This window comes from Diabrotica undecimpunctata, chromosome 10, assembly GCF_040954645.1.
Source record: "Diabrotica undecimpunctata isolate CICGRU chromosome 10, icDiaUnde3, whole genome shotgun sequence".
In the NCBI taxonomy this organism is placed as follows: Eukaryota; Metazoa; Arthropoda; class Insecta; order Coleoptera; family Chrysomelidae; genus Diabrotica; species Diabrotica undecimpunctata.
The window spans coordinates 61,297,255-61,324,501 of NC_092812.1; the positions used below are offsets into that span (position 1 = coordinate 61,297,255).

Here is a 27,247-nt window from a genome sequence, read left to right on the forward strand (position 1 = left end):
CCAGTGTTGTATCATTTTCACAGTGTATTCTTATGTATTTCGACACAATGGATTCGAATGACAAATTTGCTTTTGCGTCGGAAGTGACGGGAATTTGTTATAAACAATTTACTTGTTTAAATGATTATAATTCGTAAACTTACAAATATAAATAATTTTTACATAATGCAATTTGTTCCCTTAATAAAAACCTACAAAATGATGTTTGGTAAACCTTGATCCAATAATTAGAACCGAAGATATTGCAAAATTAGTGCAGACATTGCAAAATTAAGGCATTTAGTCGATTTTCACTTGGTAACTTGGCTGCATTTTGAGTAAAATAACTTTATAATAGCTCAAATAACAGGAAAAGATACCAGCTTTAAAAGTAAAGATTAATTATAATCGAAATATTATTTATAACAATTATAAATTGATCTTTATTATTATTTTATTAAAAAAATTCATATTATTTGTTGCACAAAGGCATATGAATATTGTACAATCCAAGTCGAAGAATTTTATGTATTCTAACTACGTCTAAGTATATTTTTTAAAGTCATAAAGCATTTTTACAGGGTATAGGCAAAATTAATATATTTATTTTATTCAATTTTCTTTATTTCTTATATATTTTCTTACTTATTTTCTGTCTTTGGTTGTGATTAATATTTATATTGATATAAGTATATACTGCAATTGTTTTTAAACCATTTGACTGCTGAAACTAGCCTCTTCGTGGAGTTCTTGACCTCGCTATAAATGTTTTTTTTTAATTTGCAATAAGAAATACACGAGACTCCCGGTAAAAAACATAGACATTTTTTCGAGCACGTTCTATCAGTGCAACTAGAGGCCAAATCTTGCACAGGCGGTAAGAAGACTTATTTTTTGGGCATTAATAAATTATTTTGTGTTTTCAATCCAAAACTTTCCGGGTTTAAAATATTTACTACCACTTATTCACCATTTGCATTTTACACATCATTGCTGTGATTCGTTGTTTTTGCGTTTTAAATCCGGGTGCATATTTTTCAGACAATGCAGCGAGTGTTTTCGTTGGCAATTCTTTGTAGTTTATACCAGTTTCATCCGCATTGAACACTTGATAGCGTGTCAAACCATATTCATCGATCATAGATTGAAACTTTCTTTTATATTCGTCAACGACTTCAATACTTGCGGCGCTCAATTTTCCACCTTCGATTTTCAGTTACCGTATACCGTGGCGATTTTTGAACTTTTCCAACCAATCGATGCTTCCTTTGAATGAAGGATCGCCATTCAATTTCCTGTTGAAAAACAACGCTTTTTCGGCAAAAATTGGTCCAACAAAAGAACAGTTTCGCTTCTTTTTTGAACGAACCACAAATACAGAGCCGTGTCGATTCATTTGTGACTTTTTTCATTGTCTTACGATGTTTCACCCGGCCATCCAACGACTCCATTTGTGAAGCATACTTTTCAATTCCTTCAGCATTTTTATTTAAACTATTGATTGTTGTTCTCGGAACATCATACTTTTTCCTCAATCCGACAGCAGAAACACAATTCTTTAGTTTTGAAATAATTTCTATTTTTTTTTTTTCAATAGAAAAAACAACACGTTTTCTTTTTGATGTTCCAGATGTGGAAGGCCCCATTTTTCAAAACTTAATTTATTAAACGACTAAGTGACACAATCAGTGTTCGAATTTGAATCACAGAGATATTGACTGTAATAATTATTGTGCTGTGCGTTTTTATTTTAGGCTTGCGATTCTAAAAATAGAACTCTAAAGGCACGTGATCATTTATCATTATCTATTTAAATTGAAATTTAATCCAGAGCCCGGAGTAAGAACAAAAATTATTTACATAAAAAAAATGCGGTGGTGGCATATCTGCACGTGTACATTTCAACGAATTTCGTTTGGATTATCTCAATGCTCAAACAAAATGAATTGCTGACTAAATTTTTACTTATCTTTATCTAGTCAATATAATTTATGTATGGACCCTGGCGGTTAACAGAGGTGACGGATAATCGTGGTTCCACTGTAAATTATTTAAACAGTTTGTTTGAATGTGGTGAAATTAAATTTGTAGTTGGAGGTATGTATTCAATCAAATTCAAATTCATAGTACTAAAAACTAATTCATAATTTTCCATGCTTTCATTAACACATAGAAACTATTTTCTAAATTGATGTTCTTGCCTTATGATAATTAGAAAGGTAACCCTTTGGGCACATTTTGAACTTTGACCTCCGCGTCTTGAATTGTACGCGCATCTGCTTCGCGCATATAATTATTTTATTCCACTTCGCGCACAACTCTCATACCTATACGGCGGATATACATACATTCGGTGCCAGCTCTGTAAAACTGCTTTATGTCATTAAAAAATATATTTAGATATACCTACTTATAATCATAAAATTCTTCGTCTTGGATTGTAAAATACGACTGACACTTGCTTTGCTATAATTTACACTTTTAGTAGCCAAAAAATCTTTATTCCTTTTTTTTAATAAAAAATATCCGTTTATAATAATTGTTATAACTTTGTTATAAATAATATTTCGATAATTAAGTTTTAGTTTTAAATCTGGTAGTTTTTCCTTTAATTTGAGCTATTATACAGTTATTTTACTCAAATTTGCATTTTGTAAAAATGATTTATATTTGTTAGTTTAAGAGTTATAATCATTTAAACAATTAAATTGTTTATACCAAATTCCTGTTAGTTCCGACGCAAAAGCAAGTTTGAAATTAGAATTCAGGCGGTCAAAATACTTTAAAATGCACTCTGAAACTCCGTAGACTTTGATCGGCGACGAAACTGCCCTGCTAGACTAATATCTTGGCCTGCACTGTACCATTTTTAGAAAATAATAGGACGAGGCTGATACACCATCTCTTATCGAACGACAAAAATTATGGAATATCCTAGACCGGCCATTCAACCATTTTTTGATCTCATTACTTCGTTTTTGTCTTTATACCATAATGGATACAAGGATCTAACACCTGTCTTATGGTATTAACCTGTGCTGTCAATATATCGGAAGTCAAAATTGTCTGTAATATATTTGTAAATATTTCGATTATCATCATGTGTAAAATACCATATTCATTTTATTTATTCTCTCTTCTTTACTGTAACCTTAAGCTGACATTTGTACAATATCCATTGATAATAAAATAGACTAAGTAAACTGAAAGTGTTAATACAAGTTTTTATGTATAAACATTAAACAGAAATGTATTGACAGCATCGATTTTTTTAATAATATCGGAAGTGTAGTACATTTTTCTAGAACAGTAAATAAAAAGTGCATACTCTTATTAATTTAATTAATGTGAAAGTAAATAATTCTTTTATTTTAAGTTTCCCGTACGTTGGTGGCAGGTAAACTAAAAAATACTAATTTTTATTGCTTTCTATGAGTTTAAAAATGTTTATCTTTTGTGTCTATTTTAATAACAAAAAATATAAATAGTGTTAAAATATGTTTTATGTTTATGCTAGCTAGTCAATAAATTATCTATTGATATACCCTTAGTACAAGCCACAAAAGTTTTACTTTTTTTACCTAACTCTTGGTATAAGATTTAAAAAATTTTATTTGTACGATCATATTTGGGGGTTAGGTTGTCTGGTAATAAAGACATTTATTATTATTATATAGCAATGATATATTTTTATCCGGGTTTATAAGTCGTGGTGTAGACCTATCTCTTCCTGATGTTTCGTCTGGAACTTGGCTAACATTATTAATGGCGATGCAGCAACAGTCCTACCTGTGCTTAGCTCACTGTAGGTGCTTAGGGAATATCTGCGTTATTTACAGCCTTAGTGTGCCACCCAGGATCTGTCGGTTGTCAGAACTGGTATTGGAATTGAAATAAAAAAAATCCAGACCATGAACTATAAACCTGGAAAACAATATATTATTGCAAAACTCCGTTCCAAGCCTACAATTCTTGATTATGTAGTAGTTCATCAAACTATTAAATTATCAACTATAAAGATGAATAAATTATCAACTGTATTAATTTTTTATTAATATATTTTTTTATAAATATAGACACGAAAAAAAATGGCATATTTAGCATCTTAACATTTTTAAACTATTTTAAAAGTAATTCGCTAGATTTACACATCAGTTTTTTATTGATACAGTGTTTATCAGCTGTAAGTCCTTCTCACTATTTGAGCTCTTCTCATAATTGTTGTAGAAATCTGAAACTGTATTCCTGATTTCAGTGTAAAGCAATATATTTTAAATTTTACCTGTCTACGAAGCACAGCTTATTAATACTTGCTTCATGTAAATATATGTAAAAGATTTACAGATTTTAGTAAAAGCGTTTCTATCCCTTCGATGAATTGGAACACCAAATATGTGGCGAAAGGAGAAGTATGTCTTCAGACACTCGGGCTGATACAAACCCATGCATGGAACGGAGACTGAATATGTCCTGATATTTCCCACTTCAAGTGGTAGCTACAAAAATTGCCATCTACTTTGATTGCCATAAGCAAACACGATTTACTTACTATAGTTTTCTATCTTTTTGAACTATACGAAATTTATAACCACCAAATTTATATACACCAAAAATTTGTAATACTTAACGTCTTTCTGTCTTCCAGTTTTAGCCTACCACTGTTTGGTGAGCTGTGAAAGCGATGTTGTGGCCGGAGCATAAAATTTTGGAAAAATGACAAGACATACACTCTTTTTAGATGCCCTGCATTCTACAGATCTAAATCCTGAAATCTTTGTGAAAGTTTCGGCGTAAGTCATTCAACGGTGGCCAAATGTGTACGACTAGAGTTGGAAAGTGTGGCCCATGTTTGTTTACGGCAGCGTGGAATCCACAGAAAGGCGTTTGTACAGCCGTGCGGAGAGCAAGGAGAAAATATCGCACTATATTTCTCAAGAAAAGCAATAAAACAAAACGCCCCTACTCCATGACAGACCTTAAAGACTGCTCGGTGGCCAAGGGGTACTAAGAATACCCACGAGGACAAAAACGAAAGTAACAAAAACCTAGTATGAAAATCCAATGAAAATTGACACATGGAATGCTAAAAGCATGTACTTGCCGAGAAAAATACACAATATAAACCAAGAAATGTGTGGGCTGGAAATAAATATTTTGTTAGTGAAACCAGTTTACTAAATAGTGGAAAAGTCCAAGTTATACTTTTTACGTTTATACTAAATTTAAGGTTATATTAAATCTTTATACGTGGAAATAAAACAATTTCTCTCCCAAACAAAACAGGATGAAACCCCATTTATCCTAGGAGACTTTAAAATAGACAAGGATGACTGAGAGCAAGAAACGAAAGAGAAAATGCTAACCTCTAAATGATTTTTGGGATATTGACGATTTATAAGACACCTTGATGTCCATGTCAAATGCATCCTTATTAGCACAAATATATTACGTTTTTCAAAATTTTACTTTTGTTCTGACGGTGCACACTTACGATAAATAGCATCAAATCCTTTGATATGATTCTAACGCCATCTATCGAGGAATAGATTTACGTAAATATTGTTGTGCCTTTTATACAAAAAGTGATATTACAATCTACCACCGCACCTGAGTATATGGATAGCCATTTTATATTATTAAAATGTCAGTGTTCTACTACATTTATGATAAGAGTAAGAGTGGAAAACGATTTTAAAGTATTAATATTTAAATATTTCAGATTTCACACGACTGTTTCGCTTTGGTGGTGGCTCATTGCTCCTGTATCTCTATTGCTCTAAAAATTTTCCATTTACATACACTTTGAACATTAAAGAGTTTATATTCTGTTGTGTAGTGTATGTATGGAAGTTGTGAGTTTTTAGAATTAACATGTACATACTAGAATCACTTTTTTTTAGTTTGCTGTTTTAGCCAGGCATTATGTTACTTCCGAACAAAGTAAATGCATGCACTACTTTTTCAATTACATAGAGAATTGTCTAAATTTTCTACTTATTTAGACCTTTGAAAAGCTATTCAATGTTCGAACAGGTACTTTCTCGAAAAAAATTGATTTTATCTTATTTACATGTCCTTATTAAAATTGTCTCTGAAATATAACTGCTATTTTTAAGTTATTAAGTTCGATATATTATCATCCTTACACATCCCTATAACCCATAACAGTAACCAACGATCATACAATATGCGATTATAACAAAATTAATACGTGATGGATTCGACCGTTACTTAATGGAAATTCATTTTATCTAACAATAAACACTGAAAACTTTTGTTTTCCACAAAATTTATTATCACTACAGATGTTTCGGCAGAGCGTCTTTCTCGAGTGATCTATTTTTGGTATGCGTTTACACTTTATAGTCTTCAACTGTTGAGGAGGGGAGAACTGTTTGTCTTAACCCTTTGACTGCCAGTCCCAGTATGTGGTTATGCCCTATGTGCCATCCGAAAATTAGACTTTTGAAATGAAGCAGGTATAACACGCGGTAGGCGCGTGCACGGCACAGGGCCAAACTCTGTTCCAACGCGGGAGCCGCGTTGCCGGCAGTCAAAAGGTTAAGTTGGTCATTCAGAATTATGTCTGTATTTTTTAATTTCCATAGATTCTATTAAAGATAGCTTAATGTCTTTACTTAAAATGTGAAGAATTTGAATTGGCTATTAAAAGAATGATCATGGTCTAGAAGGTGAAGTGCGTACGTATAATCTGTTTTTCTATTATTAAAAGCCCTTTTTGTGTTCTGCTATACGTTTATTAAAAGTTCTACCAGTTTGACCGATGTAAGTTTTGTGCAATCCGTTTAAGTTTGTATGCACCACTGTGTAAGTTAAAGACAATAAAGTGTAAAGGTATATCAAAAATAGATCCCTTAAGAAAGGCACTCTGCCGAAACAGCTGTAGTGATAATAAATTTTCTGTTTAAAAGTTTTTAGTGTTTTATTATTAGACAAATTAATACTTCTGATAAGTAGATATGACATTAATTCATTAACTTGCCTGCAAGACATTTTTGCTTGTGCGTTACAAACATTCTTTTAAGATTTTTAGTTGCTTCATTTTGTTTATTTAACCTTGACTTTGTATTTGATATTCTTACTTTGGGGACGTGCATGAAAATATACATTCCAACTAACGAAGACACTTGCTGTGAGCTCCGTTTCTTAGGTAGATATTTGGTTGTGTCTCTTAAAGCAAATTGTTTCAATTACGTGAAGAGATATACATATGGTGTATTGTATTAAGTAGATCTCTTTTAGCGCTATTGATTCTCTTTTAGTTAGGTACTGGTGCCCTTTATTTGTCATAAACGATGACATGACCCGTTTTTCGACTCTTTTAAACATTCGTCTTTTATTTTACTGGTGGCTAAATAGCTACTTATTTAGAGCTTATAAAAATTTAGTAGTTTGTTGCCTAACTAATAGTCGCCTAACACATTGTTTATATACAATAAAGCGAGTTCAATTGTATATTATTGAAACGGTTAACTTGAGATTGCATTTATTTTTTACGAAAATTATTCTGGAACAGAAAGCTGTAACAATATATTCGACATATCAGTGATTAATCAACTTGACAGACTTGTCCCGTTGATAAACAGAGGATATGTTTTTACTGATTTACTTTAGTTAGTTATATACTTGTAAGTACACATTTATAACAGTTTACAAATATTAAGAAAACATTCAGTAAGTTGAAGAGAAATTTATAAGACAGACAACTAAAAGAAAAAATACACGAAGAAGCTGACTTAATCTAAGGATAAAAAAATATATAAAGTCTAAAAGCAAACGCTGAAAAAAGACCAAAGACACGAAGCGAAAGAGGTATGTGCAAAAAAAGTTCTTGGAGCAACAATTGTGCTATATTAAAAATTTTAAAAATAAACAATTCAGGAACTTGTACCAAGAAATAAAACGGGAGCGAACCCACCGTAACACCACCCCGAGATATTATAAATATGAAGGGTGAAATCTATTAGGTGTAATTGATGAAAAATTATAAACGATGGGCCAAATATTTCCAAAATATATTAAACATAATCAAGGGACAAATCCAACAAATGCACCTACCAAGGACACACGTACACCAGGGAAATAAGGAAAAAAATACCATGTTCGGGACCCTGACCGAGCCAGTTTACAAATGGGTTTTTTGGGTACAATATACCTAATACATTATAAATGCCAAAGTTTGGAGGCATATAATAGTTATTAACAAATAAGGGTCAAAAATGGCAGTTTTTTCATTTAAAAATGATCTGGGCGAATATCAAGCAAGCTTTAAAACAAACAGATCAATAACCAACCAAATTTTACAATGAAAGAATTCTTATATAACTCATATACGAATCCAATACTACACATGTTGTTAACCTATTTCCGACAGCGCTAGAAGCACTAGAATATTTTGAATTTCCACAAAAATTAAGATTAACTAAATCCATACTCAGTGACACTTAAAGTAATGAAGTTAGAAGAGTATGTTTCGGACACTTTTAATACCAACAGAGGCCTACGACAAAGTAACCCTTTATCAACTGAAATTTTTCAATTTAATCTTTTTTAGAGAAAATTTTACGAGATAATAACATCCAACACTAAAGGTTCAAATATATCCCCGCAGATATCAATGTGTATTTACGATGAATGAAAAGAAATTTTTGGTAGATTAAAAAGGATTATAAATGGTTAAAAACAAAAAATATGATGGTGTTGGAAATCCCAATTATTTAGGACAATTCTTAGGACCCAATTAAGGATTGTAATTTCGAAATTGTTGGATAATTCGATTACTTAGGAGTAACTTTAACCAATAAATGAATGTATGCAACATATAACAGTTAAATGCTGGTCTGCCAAAAAAAATCTACAGTACATAATTCGACTATTGATTTAAATGCAAATATACCGTGTATTCAGTTCTATAAATATAACAACCAACTTGCTTGCTATATCACACAGTAATTCATAATAATTTACTAATGACGTAGATCATCTGACATGTGGAATATTGAATGCTCCCTAATATTAACAATATTTTACTGCTTTATTCATTATTTAATATTTAGAACTGTATTAATTAATCATATTCTGCAGCATCATCTCGACCAAGTAGTTCCCTCAGTCAACAAAGCACAACCAGTTTGGCCAGTTCGGCGAGTGTCAGACACCGTTTGACAACAGCTCCGAGAAAGCCAAGACCAGTGAGTATTGCCGGGACTGGAATTTCAAGTGATGCAAAAGGCGATAATAAACCACCACTTCCTAAGACGAAAAAACTTATTGCGAAACCGACAACCAGCGAAAATGTTGTGCTTAAAAGCAAAACAAAGACACGAGTAGATAGTTCTTCTAATAACACAACTAAAGTAAATAAATCTGAAAAACCTCAAGTAGCACCAAAGCCAGAAACCCATGTCCTAACCGAACCTAAGTTAGTAACAGGAGATATGTAAGTTATATTTTATATTTAGATTCATATATTTTGAGTTTTAGATAATTTTATACAACTTATTCATTTTTCTGTAGTTCATTTTTTTCTTCGGAAGCCATTCTATTTGGCCAAGGGGTGGGTGTGTGGAGTCATGTTCGGTGTCATTCGATAGATTTTTGAAAAATATTGAAAACGTGTTTTTTAGTTTTTTGATCCAATCCAAATTTCGCAAAGTTCTTTTGGCACACCCTATATATGAGCGTATAAGATCATATAAGAGTGTATAGGAGTATTTACAACAACAAACTGAACAAATTTACTAAAGAAGAATCTGTAATGAAGAATTACTAGCTGGTCGATAAATATATGTCCAATTGGCAAATTATTTAGTGAAAAACTCATTCACACTGTTTTGCGACTATAATAGTTAAATCACAGTGAGAGTGTTGAGCGAAACGGTTTCCACGTTCATATTTCAACTTTTCATAAGCTATCTAAAAGCTTTCAGTTCACGACATCATATAGTTTAAGTTAATTTCATGTATTTTTCCGATACGGCAACGTAGCAGTGTCTGCAGATATATATGTTGTTTGCGAAGATTGAAGACGAATCACGAAAAGAATAACAAGGCGACAGCACATACACAAGATACGAGAACGAGACCGACGAAGTGTGAAGCGAAACAATACAAATTGGCGGGCGGACGCCAACCGTCATATATTCATGTATTGTGTTAATTCAAATAAAAATAAAGTTCTTTTTCACACGGAGTTTTGACTATTTACCATCGGCACATTCGAAGTGCAAATCAAGTAACATCCAACGGAAAAATACCCAAAAATACTCGATTTCTGTGGACCCAGTCCAATACCCGAAAAACTGGTGCTCGTGATAGGACTGATAATGTATTTTGATTATAGAATAATCGAAGTTACTCACAAATAGTCAATTATACTAATGTCGCCCTCAATATCCGAGATGTTGGATTCGCTCTCGCTGCTCTCTATCTACTCTTTATCTTTATCTACGTCATCTTGCAGGTTGTTCGCTGTCCACTACTCACTTTTAAGGGAGTAATACGATGCATTGTCCGTCATAACGACATGTCTGCGATCATTATTTAGTAAATTTTGTATTAATGTCTCTTTGCGAACGAAATATTTCACGTCTTCGCCAAAGGTTCGCCTTGTATCTAGGACTACCCCCCAAGTACTTCATTTTTTTGGCAGGTAAGATCCTTTCTCCCTTCAGTGCAAAAACTATATGGTCTCTGTCCCTCGGACTATTGAGGATAGTTTTAGTCTTCTCGGCCGCTAGTATGAGGGCAATTTATGTCCTGGTTGATCTCATTCCACATTTCTCCTCTCTCATCATTTCTTGCCGCTCCCCATGAAATAGATTTTGCATTTAGATCTCCAGCAACGATTAGTCTTTTTTCCTGCTATACTTCCTGCTATTTCCTCTACCAGACTCCTATATTCTCGTAGTGTGATATTAGAGGATATATATGTCACCACTATTGTGACAGTTCCAAGATCCAATATTAGTAATCCCTCTTTTCTCTGGCACGTTTTCACCTGAAGCTCTCTGTTTCTAATATAAACTGCTATATCTTGCCTTTTGTCTGTGATCCAGCCTTCTTGGGCAGTAATCTTTTTATTTATCTCGGACACTAGCAACACGTCCGCTTTTAATTCCTGTCCCATGATCTTAAGCATATCTGCACCACTATCAACCCTTTAAATTAATCCCTACGAGAGTTAAATCTAAAGGTCTAATCTTGCTACTACCAGCGTACTTGCGCCTCTTCCCCTAGAGTCTTTTTCGGCTACGAGCTTCTTGAACTCAGGACAATTTTCCGATTCTGTTCTGTGGTCCACTGCTGCAGATTCCGCATTGTGACGTATTGTTGCACTCCCTAGCGCTGTGCCCTTCCTCTCAGCAGTTCAGAAATTTGTCTCTTACTTACAGTCCTTTCTTTGCATTTGTTTCTGGTATGCCCGAAGGATATACAAGAGTAGCAGCGTATTGGTCGATATCTGGATGTCATTACCTTACAGTTCACCAGTCCTATCAGGACCTTCCTCTGCCGCACCAGTATGTCAGTCGCTGTTCTACTAGCTTTGACTACTACCATATCTCCCCCAAACCGTCGCTTTTTCCCGTTGCAGATTTCAATTGATCCTCCTCCCTTTCTTGATCCCACAGAGTTCACCAGCGCACTTATGACTCCATCTTCCAATGTTTGGTCAAAGTCGTGTATTTCGTGCCTTTCCTGAACCTTCTCTCCTTGTGCTGTCTTTCTGATCTTTTTGATGTCAACCTCGGTGTTTTTTACGTCCACTTTCAGAAGCCTGTATAAAGTAAAAAGAGACAATGGCGGTATATTCTTATCACCTTGAATAAAGTTATGTATACGCTTAAGTATGCCGGCAAAATTTTCATTAAAAATTCACAATGAACAATTCTCCGTAGAGAACTTCTTATAACCTCGTCATATGTGAATATTCTAGAATTGGTTTGACTCGCCCAATTTTTATGTTTTTTTTTGGCGATTTCAAAGTTCCACATTGTTCTTTTTCTTTTTTGATATTGTAAATGCTTCTTTCGCTAACACCAGTCATCACCGAAGTTCGTCTTAACAATAGCACTCACATTCACCGGGTTTCAATTTATGAGACTCCATGCTCTCCGCTCAAAGTCGGATTAAATACTCAAGTGTCGTTTCGTTTTCCTAAGGCACTTTCGTCCATGCCCATCCGTAATTATAAATTAAATGCTTGGAGGTTATTATTATTATATTAGGACAAACAACTTTATGGCCACATGCGGCTGATTATATTAATAATAGTAATTTGCAGCGAAACTTTTACAAAATAAATGTTAGTCGTACGAATATTATTCAATTTTGCATAAATCAATCATTATTTGTTATGAATTGAATCTGCGTGTTTTGTTTATTTTTATATTATATGTCACGTTGACGTTTTATACGCAAAATTCATATTTTTTCTTGTCAATAATTCAACAAAATGCTTAGGTATATATTTCCAGGAATTATTCGAATTCCTGGAAATAGTACTTTTCGCTATTTATACATTTCGTGGAGTATTCAATTATTACAATAATTCCATAGAATTTTAACCTTATCAGGTATCACCAGAGCGTCATATGCAGAGGCTCTTCACCAAGAATTTTTGACGTGATGAAAGACATGTGGAATGCAAATCGTAGATTCCCTTATCGACTAATTTATCTATCTGTCTGCTCTGCAAGTTTTAGAAAGCGCGGTGGTAAAAATTTGAATTTAGTTTCGATAAGTAGGAAATCTTAGGATTTCTAATGTTATAATATAAAATATTATACTCGTACTGCCGGGAGATGCATTTTATCTATGCCGGTCCTGTACGACACTCTAAGTGAGGAATCAACAGCTGGAGAAGGCCGACAACTCTGTGCGTTTATTCTCCGTAAGAATAGCATTGCCCTATCTTAGACGTACTGCACTCGTAAGTGTGAATTTGACAAGCATTTTATCTACTAAGTCTCATTTAGTTTATGAATATGTATAATTTCCTTATTTCTTTCCTAGTTCAAAGCAATTTAATGTTTTTTAACATATGGTTTTTCCTGGTATTAAAGAGTTAGCCCGATGCTTGAACCTTGTTACCTCGTAATTGGAAGGCCAGGATTGTTCGTCTCTTAGCCATGCTGTATTCCTTACAAACCTACCTACCCCCCTGTTACGTCGTGTTATATTTTATTTCCCACCTTCCCGCTGGTCCAAACGGGTTAAGATATTCCCCTATCCGCCACCTAGTGACGTGTTCAAGAGGTTGCAAGTTCCACTTGAGCAAAATTTATGTGAAAAATTAACTGGAAGGGTATATTTTATACAACATCAATTGTAATCACTTATTATATTTATGTTTCAGCGAATCGAATGTCCATGTGCCTCAAACTACCAAGAGTGATTTGGAATCTCCTCAAATTAAAAAATTAGAAAAAGATAATGATAAAACAGAACCAATTCTGGTTGATTTAGAAGACAAAAAGGAAGTAATAGAGAAAGAGATAAAGGATGTAATGGAGAAAGAGAAAAAGGATGTGATAGAGAAAGAGAAAAAGGATGTAATAGAGAATGACAAAGAAGATGTAATAGAGAAAGACAAAAAGGATGTAGTAGAGACAGTAAAGACATGTGAACCTGAAACGAGTGATACAAATGTAACAGAGATACAAAAGTCTGAGCAGGTGCAGCTTAGCATTGATGAATCGCATACATCACAAGAAGTCAAAATCAGTTCTGTAGACGAGAAACCAGAACCTGTTTTACAAGAGAAGCCAGTAGAACCTAAGAAGCCAGAATCCACGTCCGAGGCTCAAACAGTTGTAGATAGTAATACTATCGAAAATATCGAGAACGAAATGACGACTTCCATGACGAAGGTTCGTATTAATACAGAGGAGGAAGCTAAAGCTGCGCTTGCAGAAAGACGAAGACTGATTAGAGAGGAAGCTGAGAGACAAGCCGAGTTAGAGAGATTACGGATTGAGGCAGAAGCCAAAGCAGAAATAGAAAGACAACAGAGGGAAGAGGAACAAATAAGGGAATTAATAGAGTTACAGAGACACACGGAACAAGAAAGATTGCAAGAGGTGAGTTACATAAAATGTTTTTTTTTACTATGTTCTATTTTGAAAATTTTTAGGCCATTAAGGAGACTCAAAGACGCGAGGAAGAAGAAAGGCTTAAGAAGGAAGAAGAACTGAGATTAAAGCTATTAAAAGAAGAAGCCGAGAAAAAAGCTAAAGAAGACGCCGAAAAACAAAAGGCTGAATTAAAAGAAAGACTCAAAAATGAGGAAAAAGAACGAGAAGCTCGCAGAAAGAGAGTCGAAGCCATTATGTCAAGAACAAGGGGGAAGAACGCTACCCCACAGGTAAGCATCTTTATGGCAAAAAGTATTGTTATAAATGGGACTGATATGTATTATGCATTATTTTACACGTACCAGAAAATGATATCAATATGTAGAGTATAAGTTTTATTACTTTTTAACAGAATTTTTTTTTAGAGCGTTGACGAAAATAAATCTGATGATATAAAAAGTGAAGTAGAGGATAAAATTAATGGTACAAAGATAGAAGAACAAGAAAATGGCACAACTAAGCTTTCGAAAGATGTCGTTAATAATGTGTAAGTAAACTTATTTATTTATTTGTGTAAAATGTCAAATCAGCATCAACCATTTAAGCGGATCTAGAAAACTCACGGGTTTCAGGTTGTATGACACTTTTAGATTTCGATCTGAGCCGCCTTTGTCCTTCAGGTAACTGACGACCTCATATTGAGTTCACGTTTTCTAGATCTATTTGTTGTTGTATAGAGTTGTTCGATTTAATACAACATCGGGTTTCGGGTGAGTTTTGTTTGTCCGTATCTAGCTAAGTTTCTTTGATGTACAGAGTTTTTTTCGTCTTTGTAGACGGGGGGTCTGGAATCTTTAAAAGACATCTCAGTCCAGGACGCCGCCCGACTAAGCTTAGTGCAGGATTCGTTCTTCGTACTCCCGGCGATAGTTCCCGAGGTACTTTAAAATGCCCTCTCGTCGCCGAGTCTACGCCGAACCGAACGCCTACCTGCTAAACCAGACCCTCCTCTGTCTTCCATCGATCCGGAAGCGGAATGGCCGCTGTAAGCCGGTATCACTTCCAAAGCACTACCTTCATTCATCCACAGACTGTCAGCAAAGAGGCTCCCTGTCTCGTTCCAGGTAGCGCGTGGACGCCTTCATCGCTCCTAGGACGGCATCACTCTCAGACGGGCATTTCCTCCCGACTCGCACAGTCTGACTCACTTTTCTAACTTCCAGCATCTTTCCCTCTTAACCTTTGCCGTTGTTCCAGCTGTCTTTCTTCCACTTCTTTTTTCTTGATCACTGCACGGATATAGTTGTGTACACTAGTCCAACCTGCTTTATTTTCAATCATTTCTCTCCTGTAACAAAATTCACACGTGTCTCTCTTTCCATTATGTTCCTTTATACTACCCATCTGTTGCACTCTAACATCGTACGAGTCGCAGTGTCCGAGTATCCACAGTACAGGTTCATCATTTATCTGTGTCAGACTTTCCGAACCTAGAGAGATAGGCCCTGAAACACCCGTGTCCTTTGAGCACCTGTGTTAGGAAATAATCCAGTTGCCTGTGGTTTACAGAGTTGGAACTCTCTAAGAAATTAATATAGGCGCTAGATGGTCGCTAGTAACATACGTATATTTTTATATAAGCTTTAAAATAAGTAAAACTGGAGTTTGACCTCAAACCTTCCATAGTCCTCGGTAGGAGTTTTTGAGAGATTTAATGAAGTTGATCATAAATTTTGTTGATGACACAATTCTTCTCCCTCTGCTTTTTTCTTTTCAGTCCATCGTGCCTTCTTCACCTAAACCTTTTTCTTTTAAGTCCTCTGCCAAACAGTCCTTCCATCTTCTCGATTTTCCTCTACCTCTTTCTCCATCAACCTCTAAAAGCTCTATCCCTCGTCCCACATAGTTTTCATCTCTACGTTTGACATAACCAAACCTTTGCAGTCTTTGTTCTTGAATCTTTTTTGAGACTGTAGTCACCCCGGCTCTTTCCCTAATCAAGTCGTTTCTGATCCTGCATCTTCTAGTCTTACCCAACATCCACTGTAACATTTTCATTTCAGCTACATCCATCTTCTTTTTCTGGATCTTCTTTACAGACTACACTACACCGCCGTACACCAACGCAGGTGTCACTACACTCTTTCCTTTCAGTCCTTTCCGATTTTTCGATCACAAAGCTTATTCGCTTCCAATTAAATCGTAAGTCTTTCCTTTTAATAGTCCTTCTCCAACCCCCTTCTTCTCCAACATTCCTTTACTCTTTTACAATAATACGTTATCATCCGCAAAGAGCATTGACCAAGGAGCCGCCTCCCTTACTTTCTCTGTCAGTAAATCCATCCATCCATCCATCCATCCAATGGCGCTACAGCCCAAATCGGGCCTTGGCCTCCTTCAACAGGCTTCTCCAACCATCTCTATTTACCGCTGTTCTTTTCCATGAACGCGTTCCCAGGCAGTTCCTGGCATCCTCATCGACTTCATCTTCCCATCTCTTTTTAGGTCTTCCAACAGGTCTTTTTCCCTGCATTCTTGCATTTAATAATTTTCTGGGGATTCTATTCTCATGCATGCGGACCACGTGCCCTGCCCATCGTAATCTCTGCAGTTTAGTATGTTGTGCTAGAGATGGTTCGCTATATTGCTCGTATATTTCTCTATTGTACCTAATTCGCCAGTTGTTGTTTTCACTTATTGGGCCCAGGATCCTACGTAATATTTTTCTTTCAAACACATCTAATGCATTGGCAGATTTCTGTGTCACCACCCATGTTTCGCAACCATAACTTACTATGGGCCTGATTATTGTTTTATAGACCCGGAGTTTTGTTTTCCGGTGTACGTCTCGCGATTTGAATATGTGGCCCATCGCGAAATAGGCTTTATTTGCCAGCACAAGCCTTCTATTTATTTCCGGTTCTTCTTCATTGCTTGCGACCAGATCCATTCCTAGGTATGTGAATCTATTTACATGTTCTATATCGTCAATAAAGTGTTGTTGCACCGGTCTATTTGATCTGGTTTGTATGAGTAGTTTTGTTTTATTTGTATTTATTGCTAGCCCTACTGCTTCTGCACTCTGTTTCAACTCAACGTAGGTTTCTTCCGCTGCATTCATTGTTCTGCTCATTATGTTTATGTCATCTGCGTATGCTGCTAATTGGGTAGACTTGTTTGTAAGTATGTTATTTCTGTCAGTAAATCCATACTAAGATTAAACAGGTAAGGACTCGGTGAAGAGCCTTGATGCAAACCAATCGTCACTGGAAAATTTTCGCTCAGTCCGACAACAGTCTTTACTTTAGTGTACGCTCTCTCATACATATCCTTTACGAGCTTCATACATCTCCATAGCTCTTGTCTAGGAACTGTGTCGTACGCCTTCTCACGATGTTCTTCTTCACTGAAGAAAAAAAAACTAAAAAAAGCCTTTTAAGACCTTTTAGCATGAAAGAGTTCGACTTTCGGTATGATTTTTCCATGATAGACGTTAGTCGAATATCACACCCAGAAAATTTATATGTAAGGTGTAGTTTAGTTAGTTTATTAAGTCTTTTAAGACGTCGTTAATAGCAATTAAAAATAACATTGGGCCCAGAATGGACCCTTGTGAGGTGCCATTTATTTGTGTCTTGGTTGCAGATGTTGTACTGGAAATGTGAACCTGTAATTCTCTTTGAGATAAAAAATTACGTATGAAATTTATTATATTTATTGTCTTTCAATCTCCATTTATGTAGTTTATTTAGGATGATTTTATGGCATGTAGAATCAAATGCTTTATTAATATCAAAATAAATTGCTAGACGTTTGTCTTTGGTAACAAATGCTTCGTGAATATGACTTTCAAAATGTTATCAAGTGTGCTTCTGGATGGACAAAATACGGATTGTTCGGGAATCAATAATTTGTGAGTTTCCAAAAACCATATAAGTCTCTTATTGATTATTTGTTCTAATAGTTTGCTCATAGAGTAGGTTAGGGATATTGGCATGTAAGATTCAGGTAAAAGTGAAGATTTATTAGATTTGAGTATGGGAATGATTGTTGCTTTTTTCCAGATTAAGGGGAAATCCCTATTGTTCCACATGTGATTAAAATGTCCAGCAGGGTTTGTTTTGCCGTTTCTGGGATATCATCGTAGCTAGAACTGTCTTTTAGGGATGAGAGAGATTCCTCCATTTCTTCTTTTGTCAGTGGCTTGTTTAGGGAATCAAGGTTTTTTTAGCTCTTTGAATTCCGTGAAGAGAGCAATATTATCACCGATTATATTCCTGTTTATGGAAAGCTTATGATAATAGTCTACGAATGCTTCACCTATTTCTTTTGTTTGGTTTATTCGTTTGCCCTCATAATCTAATGCTTTAATGACATGGTAAGTTTTGTTTCCATAAATACCTTGTATCTTGTTCCATGCTGACGATAGTGTTGTGTTTCTGTTTTTGCTTCCAACGAACCTCTGCCATGACTCTTTTTACTTTTGTTGGTGATATATCTTGCTTTTGCTCTATGTTTTTTGTATTGTTATACTCGCTGTGGTTTTTTCTCTCCTACATCTATTTAAAGCAGATTTGCTTTTTTGTATTGCTTCGGCACATTCATCATTCTACCAAGGCACGGGTTTAAATTTTTTGATATGCTTTGTTTTCCCTATTAAAGATTCAGCGACTTTTAATATAATTTCGTTAAGTTGTGGTATTACATTATATATTGGTAAATAGAAGATTCAGAAACAGTTTTAAATCTGTCAAAACATATCCAGGAGCGGACATTGAATCTGACCACATACCTTTAGTGGGAGTCATGGATGTGAGACTGAAGACAATAAAGAAAAAGTCTAGACCTAACTACGACATGACAGCCCTGCAACATCCGGAAGTTAAAAAGCAATTGGGGGAATATATTAACAATCAAGTTAAGCAACTAAAAGAAGAAAATAACATCCAACGAGAAATCAATCAATTCGAAGAAATAATTAAGAAAACTAAACAAGATCTGCTAAAACCAAACAAAGAAACAAAGAAGAAATCTTGGATGACTCCAGAAATCCTTCACTTAATGGAACGCAGAAGGTTAATTAAAGGAAATAAAGATGAATACAAAAAAATGCAGGCTTACATCAAAAGAAAAATAAGAGAAGCTAAAGAAAAAGAAGCTGTAGAGAAATGTAAAGAAATAGAAAGACTACAAGCCAAGCATGACAATTTTAATGTACACAAAAAGGTAAAAGAAATAACGGGTACTTTTAAAAAGAGAACACAAATGAAACTCATAGACACCAATGGAAAATTAATCATTGACACCCAAGATATGAAGGACAAATGGAGAATATATTTGGAGACACTTTTTCAAGATCAAAGAACGGATTATAGGCATCCATTTTCAGAGAGGATGACGGGCCCGGACATACTTAAATCCGAGGTAGAAGAAGCAATAAAACGGATGAAAAGCAGAAAAGCTGTAGGGCCTGATAATATCGAAGCTGAATTTTTAAAACTCTTTGGAGGATGAAGGAATAAATTGGATCACGGCTGTCTTCAATAAAATATACAATACAGGAAACATCCCTGATAAATGGCTAGAATCAGAATTCATAGCGATACCTAAAAAACAGGGGGCTAAAAAGTGCGAAGAATATCGAACAATCAGCCTAATGAGCCACATGTTGAAACTGTTTCTTAGAGTCATCCATGGAAGAATTTATAAGAAGTGCGAGGAACAAATATCAGACAGACAGTTCGGCTTCATTAACGCAGTGGGTACCAGAGAGGCACTTTTCGGAGTACAGGTACTGATTCAAAGATGCAGGGACGTTAACTGCGACGTATACGCGTGCTTGATCGACTATGAAAAGGCATTTGACAGAGTTCAACATCAAAAGATGATAAACATTTTAAAAGAAGCAGACCTGGATGACAAAGACCTCAGAATAATTTCAGAACTATACTGGAATCAGACCGCATACATGAAAATTAACGGAGAAGAAACAGATCACATAAAAATACTACGCGGAGTTAGACAGGGATGTATTCTATCGCCGTTGATATTTAATATGTACTCAGAAAAAATGTTTAACGAGGCTCTTTACGGAATAGACGAAGGCATCCTTCTAAATGGTGAAAGAGTAAACAATGTTAGATATGCCGACGACACCATGGTGATAGCAGATAGTTTAGAGGGACTTCAGAGGCTAATGGACAGAATAAACGAGTACAGTCAACAGTACGGACTAAACATTAATACCCACAAAACCAAACAAATGATTGTCAGCAAGGAGAATATAAATGGGGCTCATCTATACATTAATGGGACGCAGATAGAGCGAGTAAAACAGTATTGCTACCTGGGAACTATTATAAACGAACAGTGGAGCAATGTACAGGAAATAAAGTGCCGCATAGGAAAGGCAAGAACGGTCTTTAACAAAATGAGCGCCATCTTCAAAAGTCACAACATATCCCTGGATACAAAAATGAGACATTTGAGATGCTATGTTTTCTCTGTGTTGTTGTACGGGGCGGAGGCATGGACGCCACTATTAAAAGACAGACACCACTATTAAAAAACTTGAAGCATTTGAGATGTGGCTTTATAGAAGAATGCTGAGAATATCATGGACAGCAAGGATCACGAACAAGGAAGTTCTAGAAAAAATGAAGAAGGAACCAGAGATTGTGTTTACGATCAAACGCATAAAATTGCAATATCTGGGACACGTTATGAGAAATCAGCACCGTTACTCCCTGCTGCAGTCTATATTGCAAGGTAAAGTCAAAGGTAAGCGAGGACCCGGTAGAAGGAGAATATCATGGCTGCGGAATTTAAGAACATGGTTTAAGAAAACCTCAACGGAGCTGTTTCGAGCCGCAGCGAGCAAGGTCATGATTGCCAATATGATTTCCAACATCCGAAACGGATAGGAACCAGAAGAAGAAGAAGTTGTGTTACGGCTGCATCCTACAAAACATTTATTTTGTATATTATTCTCTGATTTTTGAATATATTGAATCTAGTATTTCTGCCATCATTCAGTAGACTTATCTTCATAGTGTTAAATATGCTTGATATAGAATTTGTCCCTTGTGTCCGTTTTCTGAGAGCCCCAAGAATAATTGTGGCCGTCGTTTTCGCGATGTTTTGAAACACTGAACTTATAAAACTAAACTTACTAACTAACTTACTAAAACTAAATTTACAATCAGGTTCGTTAATTTACCTCAGAATCTAATTTAACATGATCTGTCAAAAAATATACATTATTTTCTCCCAGATCTGTGTAATTTCACTACCTCCTCTCTGGCCTCTAAAACTATCAGTTATTTCTAGGAATTTTAAAATTATAATATAGTAATTAAATTATTCATTCGTTTCAGGATTCCCAGCGACCTCATTAAGAACGCAATTACAATAGAATCAATGGACAGCAATGATTCCATAAACTCTAACAATACGTGGCGAGATAACCAACAGTACGGTAATTTTGTGTGTAATAACAATAGTTAAAGAAACAAACATCTGTATTTTTCAGATTCATTAATGCAAGAGACTAATACTATTAGATTACAATAGATAAATATGTATGTGTGTATATGATGCACACATGTAGTAATAACTGTATTGATTTATTCATAAAAATACCCATTTAACTTATTTTATTGTTGATATTTGTGTTCACTTTCAGTTTGTATCCATAAATTATTATTTTACGTAATGTTATCCCAAATACGAGTTGACCCAAATAATTATTTGTTGATTACGAAGCTAGATATTTTGTTAGCAATTATTTGCTCAATACTCAATATAATTGTGTCAGTAATTCTTTTGGTTCAACAAATACATACATTTTATACAATTAATCATATATCATTTCACAGTGTTTTATCTACAGCTGTAAGTCTAGCAGAAGTGAAGGATAAATATCAAATATTTCAGATTTTAAACATATCTAAATCTTGTTTACAGAATCATATCATTCGAGCCGGACCTATTGCTTATATCAACACTGATTATGACTTTTATGATATAGATCAATATAAAATTCTAGACCAACAAAACTACCGATCCGATAACATTAGCCTGTATCAGAAGTGACGTTAGACTTTTTTATTAGTCCATTCCACGATTCCAGGCCCAACTCGACAATCGGATAACTTTTTTTAGAAAGATTTATCTTCTGCCTCAAAGTATGAATCAGTTTCCGTAACAACTTCTCGATTTAATTAAAGTCTATTTCTCCACGTTTGCTATAAGCCATTAGTAGCGTTTCTAGTACATTTGTCTTATTTGCAGCCAACTTATAACACGGTGTATTGTCTTGGTGAAAGACCACTTTGTCCTTCATTTGTAACATTTTCCTTCAAACATATTATTTTCCCATCAGGAAGTAACGCTGTATCAACAGAATTTTTGTTGGTTTGAAAAATGCAAAGTAGCATCACTTGAACCACTGGAACTTGAAACTAATGATCCGATTGAGCTCAAATTTTGACGAGTGTGTCATACCCTGGACTTATTTTATATGTGATGGCTATTTGTCTTTAAACCTTCTGTTAACCTTTCGTTAATAACATCAGTAAAGAAAATTTAAATACCCCTCCATATCTTTAACGCTTTTTTAGATCATAATTCTGATTTGTAATGATAATTCGTCCGTTTTTAAGACATTTAAGTCGCATTTCGACAAGCTAAATGTCCTACAGATCCTAAAGAATTATAAAAACACATTGTAGCTGGTGGTTGTAAAGTATTCTATAATCTGAACAGACGAGCACGTAACTGTACGGTGCAAGCTAATTATTCAACTTAAATAAATTTGGGTCATCTAGCATCTTGTTGAATTATTTGATAGTTAATTGAAAAACGTTAAATGATGGTTCAGAATTGGTGTATTAACCACATCAGGTTATGTAGGTTTGTTTACCGATATGATATAGTATTTTTATCTTCTAAACTTCGCAAGAAATATTTGCATGTGCGAGACAAATGCTATATTTTAATGTTATTCAATGAAGGAACATATACGTGAAAATACTATACAATATCAAGTTTTTGTAAATTTTGTTTTGTTTCACTTATGTTTATACATGTTGATAATTGTTAGATAAACGTGTACACATTCTATCAAAACTTTGCGTTTAAATTTTTAATAAATTGACCATTTTTGGAAATTCTTACTTCTCAATTTACATATTTGTGCATACAAACGGAAATATGTGCTTGTAAAAAATGTGAATGCCATCTAACCGTCCAAAACGTAATCTTCAATTTATAGATTTTTCAATTTTGATGAAATCCTTTATATAGCAGACAGGTTGAAATTATGGTTCCGAAAAAAGTCTTTATTTTTTTAAATTCCTCTTTAGACCTTTCAACCAGGTTAGCCACCCTCTTTTTTACTTTAAATTTTCAATCATTAATATAGTTTAATATTTCCCGTAGTCTATCCACTTTACTGTGATACAAATTTTTTTCTATATTGTAAGTGTTTATATTTTAAACCTTTATTTTAATATAATCCAAACTGCAAACTGAATAGCAATAAGGTATAAACGCCAAAAGAGATTTTCATTTCCAAATGTCAGTTGTTCCATGTTTTTAATGTTGTTTCCAAGTATATTTAAAAAAATATCGATGATTCTAAACCTCCCTATTGGCAAATTACAATTCTATTTTTACCTTCAAAATATTTCCCAGCGTTTTAAATGGATTTTAAGAATATTGGGATTTTGTTTTATTGAAGAAAGTATTAATTTACGATCCAGTACAGTTAAACCATATAACTACAAGTTTTTCATATTCGGGTTCTTTTGATCTGCACAATAAAGGATATTTTAAAATCATAGGACTGTTAGATGTCATAATTTTGTACTTCAAATATAAAACAAAACGACCAAGACTAAAACGTTTTTAGTACAGTATTAGATTTGGTTTTGATCGTTTTAATCACCTTCCATTAACATAATTTTTCGTACTCAATCAGTACTAGTCAGCTTGATATAAGTAAACTATGTGCATAATCTTGTTTAAATATTGGTATAAATCTTCTTTTATAAGATCTATTCTTCAAATTTACTCTAATTTTTATGCTGAGACATTAAAAAAACTATGTATATTTGATTATTAGAAACTACTGTAAAAATTATTTGTATTATTCGCCAAGTCAGTTCAGAAATGTAAATACTTTAGAATGAATCAAATATTCTCTATTGAAACATGTATAGCTACTATATTCTCCTAACGGACTGAATATTTCTATATCTGGAATAGATTTTGACCGTTATTAACAATTTTAAGGTGAGTAACATTTTGGGTTATAGAAACTATAAGATGTCAACAATTTCAGAAATGTTCCTTAATATTTGCAGTGTTCCAGGCATTTTACGGTGTGAATTAAGTTAATAGCTTAAGTTATAGTCATCTTAATGTGATTGTTTTCTTTATATTCAAATGTTTAAAAGCTCCTTCGTGTTTAAATGTGAAAAAGAGAGCCTCTCCGAAAACCAAAAATAATGTAAGGGTCTTATTACGTATCAGTCATTTCAGCATTTAATATTCCGAGGCTACTGTAGGATTCTGGTTTAGATATTGTCCTGGAACTAACTGTGGAGATGTCATCGTGATGTCAATATTATTCACCTCCAAAGTTCTCTGTATTTTGTCATTTATTTTAGCTCATTCATAGGTCTTTATCATATTCCTGTAATTTCGTCCACCCATTTTGTTGAGGATCTTCCTCGTAATCTTCGGCATTCTACATTTCCTTGGATAGATAATACGTCTTGCCATGTTTTCTGTCTCTGCTCTCATAACATGTGCAACGTATTTTAATATATATATATATTAGTCGGTAAATTTTTGATCACCCCTTTTAAATGCTAATACAAATTCGAGAAATATATTTTGTATAATTACTGCTTTAACTTAAAGAGAACACCATTTTATAATTATTATACATCATAGAACAGCTATTCCTTTGAAGTAGACTTTTTAAATTTATTTTAGATTGAAATTCCAAATACACAATGAATCTGATGTCCCATAAAAAGTTTAAACAATTAAGAAGTGTTAAACAAGGGTTTAAGTTTTAAATTTTTGATTATAGTCAAATTTTATTCTGCAATTGATTAATTGCAATCAGTTGCAAATAATTAACTTAAAATAGGTATTGGGAATGTTTAAAAATGATGTATGTTTTGAAATTACAATAAAAAGCAGGGCATTCCATCAAAAAATTATAGGTTAATATGATTGATTTATCTTGAGATATCCGTGTTTATATCGTGACAATTTTTAATATTCTTATCTGTTTTCTAGTAGACTTCTTTCTGTTGAGCATGAAATATCCTGTATGTAATGCTCAACTGTTTCAGAACAATACCCTGTACATTATGAATGCTCAATCAAATATATAAGGATAATATTAAAATCTATGAGGCACAACATTATTTGATATCTTAATTGAAGATATATATATTTTTTTTTTTTTCCGTGGAATTTATGGCTTTGGCGAGAACCAATTAGCCAGACTATGTTAGATTGAATCATTAATTTGTGTAACATGTTTCATAGTATCAGACCTGAGCATGATGTATTCATTTGTTTTGTTAGTAATATATAAAATGTGTAAGGTGTTTATATATATATATATATATATATATATATATATATATATATACATATATATATATACATTTTTTTTTTTTTTTTAATTTTTTTTTTTTTAATTTTTTTTTTTTTTTATTTTTTTTTTTTTTATTTTTTTTATTTTATTTATTTTTTTTTTTTTCGCGCTAGGGCGTCAACCCGGTTCATCCCCTCGGAGGTTTCAGCCCTCTTTGTGTGCTTTACGTTTAGTTTCTTTCGCAGAATTGTATACAAAATTGGTTAGTAATTTTACAGTTTTAGTTTACAGTTTATGATGTGTTGATGAAGTACATAAAGGATATCATTATTTCCTGAAAAAATAATACAATTTAGGTCTATTGGAAGGTTTATCTTGTAGTGAATTAAGTTTTTGTATAGTTGATTAATGTTTACATTATTTATTGGACATTCAAGTAAAACATGTACTAATGTACCCATTTTACCACAACTACACAGTGGATCGTCTGTAATTTTCATTTTGTGCTTATAATAAGGTGTTAGTGCATGATTAGCACGTACTCGATTTATTGTGGCAACAAAGTTTCTGTTTGGTATTTTGTGAAACCATGGTTTTCTGGGAATTCTTTGCTGGTGTTTACAAAAGTTTGTTCCGGTTGTTGAAGCGTTGTGTAGGTTTTGCCACATCTCATTTATTTTGTTTCTTTGGTTTAAGAATAGGTCGGACGGGGGTAGTTTAAGATTTAGTTCTTCTCCTGATGTTGGGGCTGTTTTTGCTAAGGTATCTACTATTTCATTACCTGTTATACCTGCGTGTCCCTTTACCCAAAGATATATTTATACAAAAAATATTACAATAAATATGTTATTGGCTAAAAAAAATAAAACAGTAGAGATAAAATGGTATAAAAGATACAGCATTATAATCTGTTATATATAAAGTGGGCCAAGCCACGGCAGAATAACGTAATGGAGTGTCAAATTTGAAATAGTGGTGAGATGGATCAAAAGGATACGAGTGGATTTATGATTGGCAAATTCAGCTCGTGTGAAGTCAAGAATGTCTAATATCAGAAGTTCCAAAGGGCATACGAACGTGCATATCAGCAAAATATTCTCCAAGAAAATGAGGAGAAAACTCATGAAAGTTCAGAATTCAGTCTATTGTTGAAAGCAGCAGGTGTAATAATGCTTTGCAATGGCTTTTTCTGGCAAATTTGACCGCTTGAGAAACGAAAAGGAAATTAAAATTAAAATTCAAAGGATATTAAAATATAGCCCTGACTATACCATACTACGTCAAAAGTACAGTCTATTGTTGAAAGCAGCAGGTGTAATAATGCATTGCAATGGCTTTTTCTGGCAAATTTGACCGCTTGAGAAACGAAAAGGAAATTAAAATTAAAATTCAAAGGATATTAAAATATAGCCCTGACTATACCATACTACGTCAAAAGTACAGTCTATTGTTGAAAGCAGCAGGTGTAATAATGCATTGCAATGGCTTTTTCTGGCAAATTTGACCGCTTGAGAAACGAAAAGGAAATTAAAATTAAAATTCAAAGGAT

The 27,247-nt window shown here is 33.9% G+C and overlaps 1 protein-coding gene across 8 annotated transcripts in view; it reads left to right on the forward strand.

Annotated features, from left to right (window-relative positions):
- The window catches only part of LOC140452019 (uncharacterized), a 72,018-nt gene extending 48,814 nt beyond the window's left edge, over positions 1-23,204 (forward strand). For all 8 annotated transcript variants that reach the window (XM_072546033.1, XM_072546037.1, XM_072546040.1 and 5 more), the window contains 6 exons: positions 9,085-9,439; positions 13,358-14,081; positions 14,135-14,365; positions 14,501-14,622; positions 21,452-21,552; positions 21,607-23,204. In XM_072546033.1, coding sequence (XP_072402134.1) covers positions 9,085-9,439; positions 13,358-14,081; positions 14,135-14,365; positions 14,501-14,622; positions 21,452-21,552; positions 21,607-21,647 — 1,574 coding nt within the window. In that variant the 3' untranslated portion in view covers positions 21,648-23,204. The remainder of the gene's footprint in view (positions 1-9,084; positions 9,440-13,357; positions 14,082-14,134; positions 14,366-14,500; positions 14,623-21,451; positions 21,553-21,606) is intronic.
- The last annotated feature ends 4,043 nt before the right edge of the window (positions 23,205-27,247 follow it).